Source organism: Rana temporaria, chromosome 2 (assembly GCF_905171775.1).
Source record: "Rana temporaria chromosome 2, aRanTem1.1, whole genome shotgun sequence".
Classification (NCBI taxonomy): domain Eukaryota; kingdom Metazoa; phylum Chordata; class Amphibia; order Anura; family Ranidae; genus Rana; species Rana temporaria.
This window is the reverse complement of record NC_053490.1, coordinates 451547443-451562102: the sequence shown is the minus strand read 5'-3', so window position 1 is coordinate 451562102 and position 14660 is coordinate 451547443. Positions and strand designations below refer to the sequence as shown.

Sequence of the window (14660 nt, the reverse complement as noted above, 5' to 3'; positions counted from 1 at the left end):
ATGGCCAACAGTGGGTTAGGGTATACAATTTAATAACATACAGTTCACTTTTGTGCAAGAGACAAAAATTGAAATTTAAACTGGGGAGCCTCTTCAGAGGCCTCCCACCCATCCATTTGTCTCCTTGGTATTGCACTGGTGGCTTTCACTGTAGAAGCCAATGTGATGCCCTGGAAATCGTGCAATGTTACAACAATAGAAAAATGAAAGATCAGATGTGTGATGTGGCATTAGGACACCATGGTAAGGATGACTGGGTGTAGTAAAATGTTACATATAAAGCCTAAAGAATTCTACAGACATTGGATGGTAATTTTTTGATCCAACCATTTCTGAATGATGAACTAATGTCTATGGGGTAGTGTCCAAGTGCCCAAGGCAACCATTCTTTGATGTTAAAATATTTTGGAACATTAGAAAACCTTGTTGATAACTATTTTTTGGGGAATGTTTACATGCTTTACCCTCTTCCCTCCTCCATTCCCTAAAGTAGTAAACTAGTTCATCCAGTGTATTCCTGTTTAAGGCCACCAGTCGGATGGTGGCTCATCTGACCTTTTACTGATATTTATATTTTTGTTACAAGGAGTAACCTATTATACAAGTTTTATCTCTGTATACGAATACCTGTGTATATAAACATAAGCTGCAGAGGTGCCATTTCCAAAAATGTGTTTCAGATATTGCAGTGTTCGAACTCATGACACTCATACTCCGAAATTGCTTAGTTCGTCTTTCTACTTTGAAGCCCAAAGCAGTGCTGCATTCCTTAAATTCTAATCTGAGTTGCCTTATCTTGTATCAAGCATGTGACAGTTCTGTTATTATATCTTTTGGGGGGGTCATTAAAAGAGCACAATAAAAAAAAAATATATATAGCACACACACATATATAGTGTATGTCTGATGAATCCCAACTACACCTGCAAAGTGAAACAAAAAACATAATTCCTGGATTTGTAGGTCAATTTACAGTCAAGAGGTGCCTAAGGCTCCGTATGTGCTAGAACCTTTCAGTAACTTCAATTATGAATTCCATTTTATGATGAGCAGATTACTGTATATACTGTATACTGTATATATTCAACTAGACCTAAAATGCATAATTGTACTTTTGAACAGTTGGGATTATTTATTCTCTTGGCAGCATACTCTGAATTATTTAAAAACAGTACCGTATTTTCCAGCGTATAAGACGACTGGGCGTATAAGACGACCCCCTAATTTTCTAGCTAAAATGTTGGTTTTGGGATATACTCACTGTATAAGACGACCCCTCACTGTGCCATTATACATGCCTCACTGTGCCATCTATACATGCCTCACTGTGCCATTATACATGCCTCACTGTGCCATCTATACATGCCTCACTGTGCCATCTATACATGCCTCACTGTGCCATCTATACATGCCTCACTGTAACATTCCATTCCCTGCCTCAATGATCTCCCTACCTTCTCCTGTTTGCAGAGTCAGTCAGTCAGACGGCGGCCATCCATTATTCAAAAGCCGCGTCTTCTCCTCGGGCTGTTCCGTGATAGGCGGAACACTAATTTTCCCAGCAGAGCCTCTGTTCAGTGTTCCGCCTATCACGGATGTCCTCTCGTCCGAGGCTGAGGATGAGAAGGCATCCGTGATAGGCGGAACACCGAACAGAGGCTCTGCTGGGAAAATTTGTGTTCCGCCTATCACGGAACAGTCAGAGGAGGAGGCGCGGCTTTTGAATAATGGATGGCTGCGTCTGACTGACTGACAGGTACCCGGCGTATAAGACGACCCCCGACTTTTGGGGCGTGATTTTAGATGCAAAAAGTCGTCTTATACGCCGGAAAATACGGTATACACAGTATGGAAAATATTTATTTGCTCCCCTGGAGATTCCGCAAGTTTTCCCACTTACAAAGAAATGAAGGGTCTCTAGCTTTTATTATAGGTGTATTTTAAATAATAGAGGCAGAATACCAACCAAAAATCCATAATAAATGCATTATACAAATGTTATAAATTGAGTTGCAGTTCAGTGTGTAAAATAAGTATTTGATCCCCCTACCAACCAACAATAATTCTGGCTCCCACAGACTACAGTATGTGCTCATTTGGTACACAGATTAGACACCTGTCTACAGAATCTCTTTCTTCCATTCAAACCTCACCATCATGGACAAGACCAAAGAGCTGTCAAAGGACATCAGGGATGAGATTGTAGACCTGCACAAGGCTGTAATGGGCTAAAAGACCATGAGCAAGAAGCTTGGTGAGAAAGAGACACATTTGTTCTTTTAATTGGGCATTAGATTGACCCCCAATATCTCGTCCCTCTATAAGGTGAAATATCCGGGCCTGTTTAAAAAGCTTTTGGAGGACATGAGGTTGTGGTCCGATGCGATCCTACTGTGGGTAGGGAAAATCCGTAAAGATTACAGTCTTACCCTGTTCCACTAGACGCTATTCGGTAGTTTCGATCCAAAATCTTCCATTTTATTTGGAGTAGTTGACTGGCCTGTGCAACAATGTATAATCCTAAGGATCTGGGAGGCCGGGGGACACAACTTACACAACTATGCCAACTTCATCATAGTTGTTATAGGCCAGCATGGGTGTCCATAGAGGCCCAAGTTTGTTCCAATGGATCTAATGCTTTGGATCCCCCTGAGATATCACAAAGCTATCTTGTGTCCTACACTTTTCCACTCTATACATTTGGGGGATCTTTGCTGCAAAAGGTGGCCCCTGCTCTCCCCACACACACCTGTAGCCCCCCCGTTTTAATAACCCCCTTTTTCCACTGGGTATGCATCTTAATCTATATAGTTGGTGGTTGAACAGGGCATTTTCTTGACCATAAAGGGGCACGTCCCTCATCATACTTTTTGCATACGTTTTGCACATCCTAGAGATGCCCTCATCTGAGAGTTTTCATTTTCAGCAAATCTATAATTTTTTTAAGTGCCTTACAGTCCTGACATAGCAGTATGAACCTTGTTTGAAAATATATGTATGCAGAAGAACCAACTGTGGGGGTGCATCTCTCTGTGTTGTAAAAACTATTTGCCACCCACCTGTCAAACTCTCCTACCAATCACCATGGGAAAGGGATCTGGGCATAGCACCTGTGGTGGAGGACTGGCGATCCTGGAACGTGCGTATTTACAAAGGAATTATTAATGTTGCCCTGATTGAGGCAGGATATAAGGCTTATGCCAGGTGGTGCTTCGTACCAGAACATCTTTCAAAAATGTACCCAGGCTTGTTGGCCTCCTCCTTCATTGGTTGTGGTTAGTTAGGCACATCTTCACAAATTTGGTGGACCTGCCAAGTCCGACATTTCTGGATGAGGATTCATTCCTTTACAGTATATATTTGGTCATCATGGTCACTATTACCAAGGATGCATGCATTGCTTTGTTAAATAAACCAGATGAAAATATCCAGAGACACAAACAAACTTTAATTTACTATATGTTTATAGCGGCTAAAGTCCCTAGTGGGCGATGGATTCCTGGTCGGACTTACCCTCTTTATTTTAGTATTTTTTCTCTCTTTTCTTCTTAACTTTTTCCTGTCCTTATTTTTTCTTTATTCATTTGGTAGCCTTGACCTAGTTGAGGGGTTATTTACTCTGATAGATGATTAAGGTATTTGTTGGGAATATGTTCTGATACTGTACAACGCAGGTTATGTGCTTTAATACATTAAATACTATGGGCCAGATCCTCAGAGCGAGTACGCCGGCGTATCTACTGATATGCCAGCGTACTTTCAAATTACCCACGTCGTATCTTTATTTTTAATCCTCAAACCAAGATACGACAGCATCTGGGTTAGATCCGATAGACGTACGGCTTTGTACGCCTTCGGATCTAAGATGCAATACTTCGGCGTCCGCTGGGTGGCGTTCACGTTGTTTTCCGCATCAGGTATGCAAATTAGCTATTTCCGACGATCCACAAACGTACGAGCGGCCGGCGCATTCTTTTATGTTGTCTCTAGTCGGCCTTTTCCGGCGTATAGTTAAAGCTAGTATTTTGCAGCGTATAGTTAGACTTGCCATGTTAAGTATGGCCGTTGTTCCCGCGTCGAAATTTGAATTTTTTTGGCGTAAGTCGTCCGTGAATCGGAATGTACGTAAGTCCCGTCTAAGTTAAAAAAAATTACGTCCTAGCGACGTCATTTAGCGCAATGCACGGCGGGAAATTTTGGGACGGCGCATTCGCAGTTCATTTGGCGCGGGGACGCGCTTCATTTAAATGAAACCCGCCCCCTAATCGCCGATTTGAATTCGGCCGCCAGAGATACACTACGCCGCTGTAACTTACGGCGCAAATTCTTTGAGGATTCAAAGCAGCCAAAAGTAAGTTACAGCGGCGTAGCGTATCTCACATATGCTGCGCCGATCTATTTCTATGTGGATCTGGCCCAATTTTTTTTTTTATTGTTTTACTTTGAAAAAATGTTGATGATGTTGTGTAATTATTCTTGTAGTAGGATCTGTAATATAGTCCTACCATACAGGTTCATTGCATAAATGGGCCGGTATAAGCCAATTGCCCAATTAATATATACGCTATCTTTTTATGGTTATTAATGAAATTATGTTCCTCCACAGGGATTGGACTATTTTCTACTGTGCTAATAGACTCAAGTTCATCAATTCCTACTCTAATCGTTTCTGAACTCAGATTGGGTTCATAGAACAATCCAGTTCCAACATTAAGGTTCATACGTGTACCTATTACACTGTATTGCACTATTAGTACTGTTTGCAATATTGTTTTGCTGTTATGTTTAGCTGTTATGTTTAGCTTTTAAAAATGTTATAAAAATGATTAAAAAAGAGAAGCAATTTGAAACATAATGTTAATAAAAAAATCATCTTTCTATTTAAATCTGCAGCCAAATCTATGTTGCCCTCTATAGATTACTAGGAAGTGGTAAAAAAAAAACAGGCATAAACTTCCTATATGTGCGCAATGATGTCACTAGGTCCTGCCCCTAAAAGTGGCTGCACACCCCTAATAGGTCAAGTCCCTTGCCTGAGTGCACTAGAAGAAGTGCAAAGAGAAATGTGAGTTTTAATTTTTAAGATTTTATTAAAGTTTTTTTATACAATTCAGCACTATGTTAGTCTTCTTTTTTGAGTACTGCTGTGCGGACCTTCATATACTGGAGTGAATATATCAGAAATAGGATCCCTTTGACCAATTGGTGGATTTATATATCCCTTAAAGGGGTAGGCTCAAAGTGACCTGTAGCTGGTCAATGCTGGAGGGGAGCGCATAGTTTGGAAGGTGGAGGGGCACCTGTGGTGATTTTTGTTACTCTACATTTACTTCACGGAAGAGTGCATCTATGTATTGGACTTTACTTACTGTTATATATTAGTTTGCTACTGCACGGAGTCTTATCACTGATTGGTGTGTTCATGCCTACAGTATATAGTAGCCCTATTATGATTATTGGGTAGTGCATTTTATTCTGATCACAACTGACATTTTATTTGATTACACAATCCTACTTATTGATTATGTCTAATGTTATTCACTAGTAGCAATACACCGTTTTATGTTACACTCTTTTAGGGCCAGATTCACGTAGAATCGCGGCGGCGTAACGTATCCTAGATACGTTACACCGCCAAAATTTCTCATCGCAAGTGCCTGATTCACCAAGCACTTGCGATGAAAACCTACGCCGGCGGCCTCCGGCGCAAGGCGGGCCAATTCAAATGGGCGTGTGCCATTTAAATTAGGCGCGCTCCCGCGCCGGACCTACCGCACATGCTCTGTTTCCGAACTCCCGCCGTGCTTTGCGCGAAGTGACGTAATTTTTTTGAACGGCGACGCGCATAGCATAATTCCGTATTCCCGGACGGCTTACGCAAACGACGGTATTTTTTAAATTTCGACGCGGGAACGACGGCCATACTTTACACAGCAATATGATTGCTGTGTAAAGTTAAGGCACCAAAAAAAACGACTAACTTTGCGACGGGAAACTAGACTAGCGGCGACGTAGCGAACGCGAAAAACCGTCGGGGATCGACGTAACTCCTAATTTGCATACCCGAAGCTGGTTTACGAAGCAAACTCCCCCCAGCGGCGGCCGCGGTATTGCATCTTAAGATCCGACAGTGTAAAACAATTACACCTGTCGGATCTTCTGGCTATCTATGCGTAACTGATTCTATGAATCAGTCGCATAGATAGAAACAGAGATACGACGGCGTATCAGGAGATAGGCCGTCGTATTTCATTTGTGAATCTGGCCCTTAGGGCCAGATTCACGTACAGCGGGCGCAGCGTAACGTAACTGGTTTACGTTACACCGCCGCGATTTTTTCGAGTTAGTGCCCGATCCACAAAGCACTTACATGGAAATTTGCGGCGGTGTATCGTAAACAGGTCCGGCGCAAGGCGGCCCAATTCAAATGGGGCGGGTACCATTTAAATTAGGCGCGCTCCCACGCCAGACGTACTGCGCATGCTCCTGTCGCAAATTTCCCGACGTGCTTTGCGTGAAATTAAGACGCGCCGATGTTTTGTGAATCGCAACGTGAAAAAAGATTTACGCAGGGAAAAATAAAAGATTTAAAAAAAATTCAAAAGCGACGTGGGAAAGACAGGCATACTTTAACATGGTGGAGTACTTTTACACCATGTTAAAGGTGCCCTATGTTTGCAACGGAAATCTAACACTCGCGACGACGTAACGACGGGAAAAATCTTCGTGGATCGCCGTAACTCCTAATTTGCATACTCGATGCTGGTTTACGACGCAAACTCCCCCCAGCGGCGGCCGCGGTACTGCATCCTAAGATCCGACAGTGTAAGTCCATTACACCTGTCGGATCTTCTGCCTATCTATGCGTAACTGATTCTCTGAATCAGTCGCATAGTTGGAAACAGAGATACGACGGCGTAACTCTGGCCCAGAGTATTTTGTAACTAGGCTTAATTTACGAACTAACAAACATTATTTGACTTTTGGTTGAAATTCTGTCTCTCTCATTTAAAATAGACCTATGATACAAATTACAGACCCTTAATTTTTTGTAAGTGGGCAAACTTTCAAAATCAGCAGGGGATCAAATATTTATTTCCCCCACTGTATACAGAATGAGGATATGGTTACAGGATAATCCAGTTGTATGGGGTGTACAGTTATTGTAGGCAATATTATCATTAAGTCAGTTGTGTATTTAGGGTTTGTGCTGTCCTAGGCCTGACTAAACTCGTGCAACCCCTAGTTTAAATATGATCCACCCCTTCCTGTCAAGGTCACACCCCTTCCTGTTTAAGGCCTGCTCTGAAATATTCCAGTGGGGACACTAGTTCCGAGGGCCTTGGGGGGGGGAGGGGGGGAGGGATTACCTTAATCTGCAGAGATTTCCTCTCACTTCCTGTTTGGCTATGGGGAAGGAAATTAACGGATGGCAAAAAAAATAACAACAAGGGCTATAACCATCCCTTACTCAATCCAAAATGGAAAAAGTGTTGCATATAGTTCTACTAAATTTATGGAGGACTAAGAGGATATAACCATGCCAGTGGTGCAGCAGAAAACATATAGTACAGCGATGAAGGTATTTGGTCCAGGCAGTGAGCAAAGGAAGGATTGGAGGCAGGAACAAATAAATCCAATTGTTTATTTTTCTCATCACCAATCAACAGAAATAAAATTAAGATTCCTTAATATGTACAACTGACACAAGAGAGTCCTACTACCTACCTGCCAGGTATAGATGACCATGTCAGTGTCCCTTGTGTCTGCACCATCCCTATCATACCGGCAGCAGTGTGGCCGCTTTATGGGGGCACCAGAACGATTCGTCTTGCGGCCCAGTCCACCTCATAAAACTGGCGCTGCACTAAATGTGTAGCGCAAGCCGGCAGGGACTCTTTTCATGCTGCCCCCCGGCAAAGTGCTGCCCTAGACCTGGGCCTTGTTGGCCTAGGCCAATATACAGCATTGCATTAAATAAATTGCATGTGAATTCCAACATAGTCAACAAACTTGAATAGTTTGACTATCTTTAATATTCAAAAGACTTTGAAATTCAGTTTTTACCATTGTCAAACAAGATGCCATTGAACCAGTCTGATCCTGTATTCCGTCATCTGATTGGTTTACGGGAGAACAATCACTGTCCAGAGATCCTGGGGTGAAAGTCATACTCGATTGATCCTGCATCAATGAAGATCCCACAAGGTCCTGGCTGGGTAAAAATCCTATAACAATAATACAACCAGAATTCCATTTAGTATTAAAACTATAATTGGCATCAATAATAAATGTTCAGTCATGAGTTTGATATAGTGGCAAATAAACTGCTGATGAACAATCTGGCATTAAAGTGGTACAGTCCACGGTAAATAATACACTGATATATTAAGCTGATATTTTGACAATCATTTTACTGGTAATGGTAGTTTTTTAATATCATTGCAACAAAGTACTATGGGGGTAATCCACAAAGATCCGGCGTAACTTAATTTTTGCCATTTAAGTTACACTGCCTTAAAATTTCTACCTAAGTGCCCGATCCACAAAGCACTTAACTAGAAATTTTGGGCTGTGTAACTTAAATTCCGCCGGCGCAAGGCGTACCTATTTTCATGGGGGAGATTCCCATTTAAATTAGGCTCGCTCCCGCGCCGGCCGTACTGCGCATGCTCGTGACGTCATTTTCCCGACGTGCATAGCGCAAAATTACGTTACGCCAAGCTTTGTGGATTGCGACGGGTCAATAAAGTTGCGTCGGGAAAAAAAAAAGATACGGCACGAAAAAAAAAAATCTAAATTTAAAAAAAATTGCGTCGCTGGACAGAAAGGTCTGTTTTTACAAGGTGTAAACAGTTTACACTTTGTAAAAGCAGCCCTAATTTTGCATATGCAAACTAAAACTTACGGAGAAAAAACGAAGCTGAAAAGCTTCGTGGATCTCCGTAAGTGCTAATTTGCATACCCGAGGCGGCATTTCGACACGAAATGCCCCCAGAGGCGGATGCGGTACTGCATCCTAAGATCCTGCAGTGTAAGTCCTTTACACATGCCGGATCTTCTGCCTAACTATGGAAAACTGATTCTGTGGATCAGTTCCATAGTTAGGAACAGGGATACGACGGCGTAACAGCAATTACGCCGTCGTATCCCTTTTGTGGATTTGGCCCTATATTTATTGCAAAAAGCATAGTAGTTCTCAGCAAATTGTTGTCTGACTGTGTCACAAAACTGGACACAGAAAAAATCTTTTTGAATTCAACATGTATATTAACACAAGAAAAAAAAGGAATATCGTGCAGCTTACTATGGGCCAGATTCACAGTGAGAGTACGCCGGCGTATCTGCTGATACTCCGGCGTACTTTCAAATTTGCCGCGTCGTATCTTTAGTTTGAATCCTCAAACCAAGATACGACGGCTTCTGGCTTCGATCCGACAGGCGTAACGCTGGGTGGAGTTCGCGTCGTTTTCCGCGTTGGGTATGCTAATTAGCTGTTTACGGCAATCTACGAAGGTACGCGCGTTCGTCGCATTCTCTTACGTCGTCGCTAGTCGGCTTTTCCTGGCGTATAGTTACGGCTGCTATTTCATGGCTTATTATTAGACTTGTCATGTTAAAGTATGGCCGTCGTTCACGCGTCGAATTTTAATTTTTTTTTTTTGCGTAAGTCGTCCGGGAATAGGAAAGGACGTAATGCACGTCGCCATTCAAAAAATTACGTCGGTGCGACGTCATTTCGCGCAAAGCACTGCGGGAAATTACAAAACGGTGCATGCGCAGTACGTTCGGTGCGGGAACGCGCCTAATTTAAATGATACACGCCCCATTTGAATTAGGCGGGCTTGCGCCGGACGGATTTACGCTATGCCGCCGCAAGTTTACAGGCAAGTGCTCTGTGAATCAAGCACTTGCCCGTAAAACTTGCGGCGGTGTAACGTAAATGCGATACGTTACGCCGCCGCAATTGTATGTGAATCTGGCCCTATGTCTTTAGATGTTGTGTCTGCTTTATTTTCCTTTTTTAGGCTTTTTTCTCCTTTAGACCCCATACACACTATTGGATTTTCTGCAGATTTTTCTCTTCAGATTTACCAAAAGTCAAACCTTAAGAGTTTAAATTTGTATGCAATCTGGCAGGCCTTTGCACTTCATGGTTTTGGTAAATCTGAAGACAAAAATCTGCAGAGAATCTAATAGTGTGTATGGGGCTTTATTCGAAACCTGATCTGCCCAATAAAACATTTCTGGTCCTCTAGTGACAGTGCTCACTCACTGTACTCTATGTATAGTGGAGCAGCATTGTTACCCTAGAACAGTGCTTCAGAACACCCTCTTGTTTCTTCTCCTTAACATGATGTGAGGGGTTCTGTAGTTCTAGCACACTTCCTAAAAAAACTGTTTGCAATATCACTGTTGAGTGCAGCACTGGATCTCTAGCAGGATTAACAGGAATTTTTCTGTATTTATCAAACTATACAACAAAACCCTTTCAATTAAGTATTCAATAGACCAAAAGATTTTAAAATAAGGTATTCACATGTATATGGTTTACATACCCTTTTTTTAAAGTAAAATCTTTAAAAAAAATTTTTTTAGATTTGACAATTTAAAAACTGTTATTATAAATCCTATTATACTAACAAATAGATGCATTTGAAAGACAAATTAAAAGATATGTATAGTGCATTTGTTTATATTTTCTGGCTTTGCATATTATGGTGAAGTCTAAGGCACCAATGTTTTAATACTTGTCTATTTTTTTATTCAGCTGATATGAAGAAATTCATTCAAATATTATGCATTTATATTTACAGCCAGCAGGTACAGATCATAGTCTCATTTACACATTTTGTATTCTTTACCTTTTTACCTACAGGTAAGCCTTATTTTTTATAAATATGAATTAATAGTGCTCTAATTTGTGTACTATAGTAGCCCTAGTAATATGTGCACCTTGAATGCGTTGTATTTTTACTAATATATTTGGTGTTTTGATCATATGATATGTAAACTGGCACCGCGGCTGCATATCCAATGCTGTTTCTCCCTTAAAGAAATCAGCCCCTTCACACTTTAAATAATGTGACAATCAGTGACCAGGTACGCCCCCTGAAGACGTAATCTATGAAACATACGTCGGTGGCGGTACCTGGTCACACTAATCCATGTCACTTCCTGTCCCTCTGGTTGCTGCCTACGGCCGGTGGAACGCATGCTATCCACGGAGGTGGACGCAAGTTTTTTTCAGATAAGCCAGCAGCCCCAGTGTCGGGATAGGCATTTTTTAATGTAAGGAGCCATTTGGCTATTGTTTTATATGCTTTTTATTATTAAATCAGTATTACGCTATGGATGTCTTCCATTCCTTTTACATATCCTGTCTTTAACTGCGAGGAAGAGGTTTACCACACTACTCCTGTCATATTGTATGCGGGCAGGCATTATCCTGCTAAAGCGATATTTGACTCTCTTTTTAATTAAAGAAGTCAGATACATCTGGTAAGCACATTATTTAACCTCAGCACTTTGGGTCGTTTCTCAAGTTGTTTGGTGAAGGAATTTTTATCTGTTTGGTAGAGCAATCATTATCACACAGCAAGAGTTCTTCTGTCACTGGATCCTTATGAACTATCATTATCTGTTGGGACGGTCATACCACTGGATTTCTGTCATTGGATTTTCACTAACTTTATGATATTCTGTTGGGACTTTATTGGTATCAACTAAGGATATTTTCACATTTGTTTTGTATTAGATTTAAGTCATAATATACTATATATGTTAATTAATTGATTCATCAATGGTTCACATTACTCACCATTGTGATATAATCAAGTAGCGCCCCCTATCCCACTCTACTTATTAAAGACTTACCTGTAGGTCAAAGTTAAAAAAAAGGGTATACAACCGCTTTAAGGCATGCATTGAAATACAGTATTCTTTGATGCAGTTCCATTGATTTGAATTTAAAATGCATCAAGCAAAAAGAAAAATGAGTGAATCAAGCCTAACTATCCATAAATGATTTATTGGAAAAAAATGTTAATCTCTTCAGATATTACCCTAGGCCTATAGATTCCTGCACATAATACATTTCAAGAACGTGCCTTAAATAATTATTAAATAAAATGAAATAAAAAATATGAAAACGAAACATTTTTGTAGCTGACTTTACTAAAGGTCTTTACTAAAGGGGCCCCAGGGAGAAACACTGACTACTGGATCTAGTCCTGGCATGTGTAATAAAATGAAGATATGTGTCATTCAAAGTTCAGTAGAGTTTGTCCACATAAGCATGGTAGTGAAACTGTCTCAAGCTAGAATTGTGATTATTAGTTCTTCTGTAAAGGTGAGTGTAGTCTTTTTTAATCTGATAGCATAGCCAGTTACCCAATCTGCTTCCATGACCTGATCCCCCTGGTCTGTGTTCACGTTCATTTAATGCATCTCATGGAAAGGGCCAGGGACCAACAGGTTGTGTTTCTGATTCCATAGTCTTCAATGGATCAAAAATGTGTATTGAAAAATGCAAAATGCATCTGGAATATGTATTTACTGCAAACGGCATAGGTGTAAACCAGGCCTAAACCAGCCACCTGTATTTTTTCTTTGCCTTTTTTTAACCAATTCTACCTTATTACAATGTCCTGGCTATTTTTACACTGATGTTTTATCTGTGGTCTCCCAAATCTTTATAAGAGTTTCATAGAAATTAGCCAGTAGCAGGACATTTTTATATCAGCGAGTGTACAAAATTGCTATCCGTGAAAATCATACTGTTCTGTAACGCCATTAATAGTGTTAAAGCATCCCTCAACATCTTATTTAAAGAATGTATTCCCTTGTTTCCCTTGAAGCCCCATGAAAGGACCCTCTTCCGGTTTTATTGCATTGGTACATGGCCAGCTTCCAGTGCTTTTTTAAGTATTTTGCCTATTGCGTCCTAAAATGACAAGATACACCCCCCCCCCGCTGACATCAATTGGACTTGCTGGGTGTAGTAATGCTGGGTGCTGTAATGACCACCGGCTGGGTACCGTAGACAATCAAAGTGTAGAAATGTCATCAGCACACCAAGATTCCTCAGAAGGGTCCAAAGCTTTATTCACATGGTCACACGGTACACATATGGCATCGGAGCCAAGCAGGAACCCTTACATATAGTTTAAATATATGACAAAACCGTCAAGAGTAAAGATGCAATCGTTAAAAAATAGCAATCAGAAACTACATGAAGCATTACTCCTCTGGAGAAAGATGATGGTTACTTTTAAAGTTAAAAATGTATATGTATAATAAACAAGCCTGCTGGTTATATCTAGCCGCGGGCCATACAGTCTCGGAATATTGTATTTTCATGTTGCCCATCTGTTGAAAGGTGTGTCACTCACCCCCACCCAATGCTGTTCATGCTAAGGCGCACACGCAGTACCCGTAAGTAGTTGAACGCCACAGCGTCCACCAGACTGGATAGAAGACAGACCATACTGAGGGAAGGTGCTAGTACTGTGCTAGTGCTGTGTGGGGAAGGTATAGGTGGCAAAAGATACAGATGTGAATGTGGGAAAGGAGAACAAAAAGAGGAAGAGCTACAGAGAAATTGAAAGAGCAAAAAAAGAATACATGAGAATTAAGTAACAATAGGGGAGAAACTAGAAAAAATATATAATTAACAAATAATAGATGAAAAGAAAAAAAAAAAAAAAATTAAGAATAAAAGAATAATAAATGGATTATGAAAAATGGAAATAATAAATAGGAATAAAAGAATAATAAATGGATTATGAAAAATGGAAAAATGGAAATAATAAATAATAAAAATATATAAAATCAAAAAGGAAAGAAATTAAAAAAAAAAACCTGAAAAAAAATATGTGAAAAAAACTGAATAGAAATTGGGAGATAACAGGAGTCCAAGGAAGACAGAAAGGGAGAAAATGTAAGAGAAAAATGTAAGATAAAAAATGTAAGAGGAAAAAACTTAAGAAAAAAGGGTGGGGGACAGAGAGTGAACAAAACCTGGTAAATGAACAAGTAGAAATAGGAAGGATAGACACTATCAACAAAGTTCAGTCCTGAACTCATCTAATAACAAATTATCTCTCATCAAGGAAGCAGATGAAGGACAAATTAGAGTACCCTCTCTGGGTAAGGTAAAGCAGTTGTGGCTACCCCCTCTTACAAGACGATCAACATGTTTAATTACCCCCTAGGTTCATGTACCTGATGTTTTTTTGTTGCAAATTGTACAGCCACTGGTTTTCTGAGGACAATAGGAGCATCATTCACGGTCTTAGATAAGGCAGTCCTGATGTCACTCCTGTGTCTCTATAATCACCACTTAAAGGGGCCAATAGTCTTACCAATGTATATCAGTGAACACGGGCAATTTAAAAGGTTTACACAATATTCAGTGTTACAGTTAACATAATTGCGTATCTGGTAAGGCTATGAGGATGTGCAAAAGTTTCTCCACATATTAAGGAGTTGCATGCAGATATTACAGTTATAACACGTGTATTAGCTCAGTTTCTGTGACCGATTTAGCATACTTTGATCTGGGTTTGTCTGGACTAATAAGTCCCGTAAAGACTTTCCACATTTGTGAACAAGTAATAGCAGGTTCTTCTGATCAGTCATCAGGGTATCATCAGCTT

The 14660-nt window shown here is 40.5% G+C and overlaps 1 protein-coding gene across 3 annotated transcripts in view; it reads right to left on the bottom strand.

Annotated features, from left to right (window-relative positions):
* Positions 1-14660, bottom strand: part of FOXN1 (forkhead box N1) — a 102569-nt gene that overhangs the window by 51992 nt on the left and 35917 nt on the right. For all 3 annotated transcript variants that reach the window (XM_040338504.1, XM_040338503.1, XM_040338506.1), the window contains one exon: positions 8068-8228. In XM_040338504.1, the coding sequence (XP_040194438.1) occupies positions 8068-8228 (161 nt within the window). The remainder of the gene's footprint in view (positions 1-8067; positions 8229-14660) is intronic.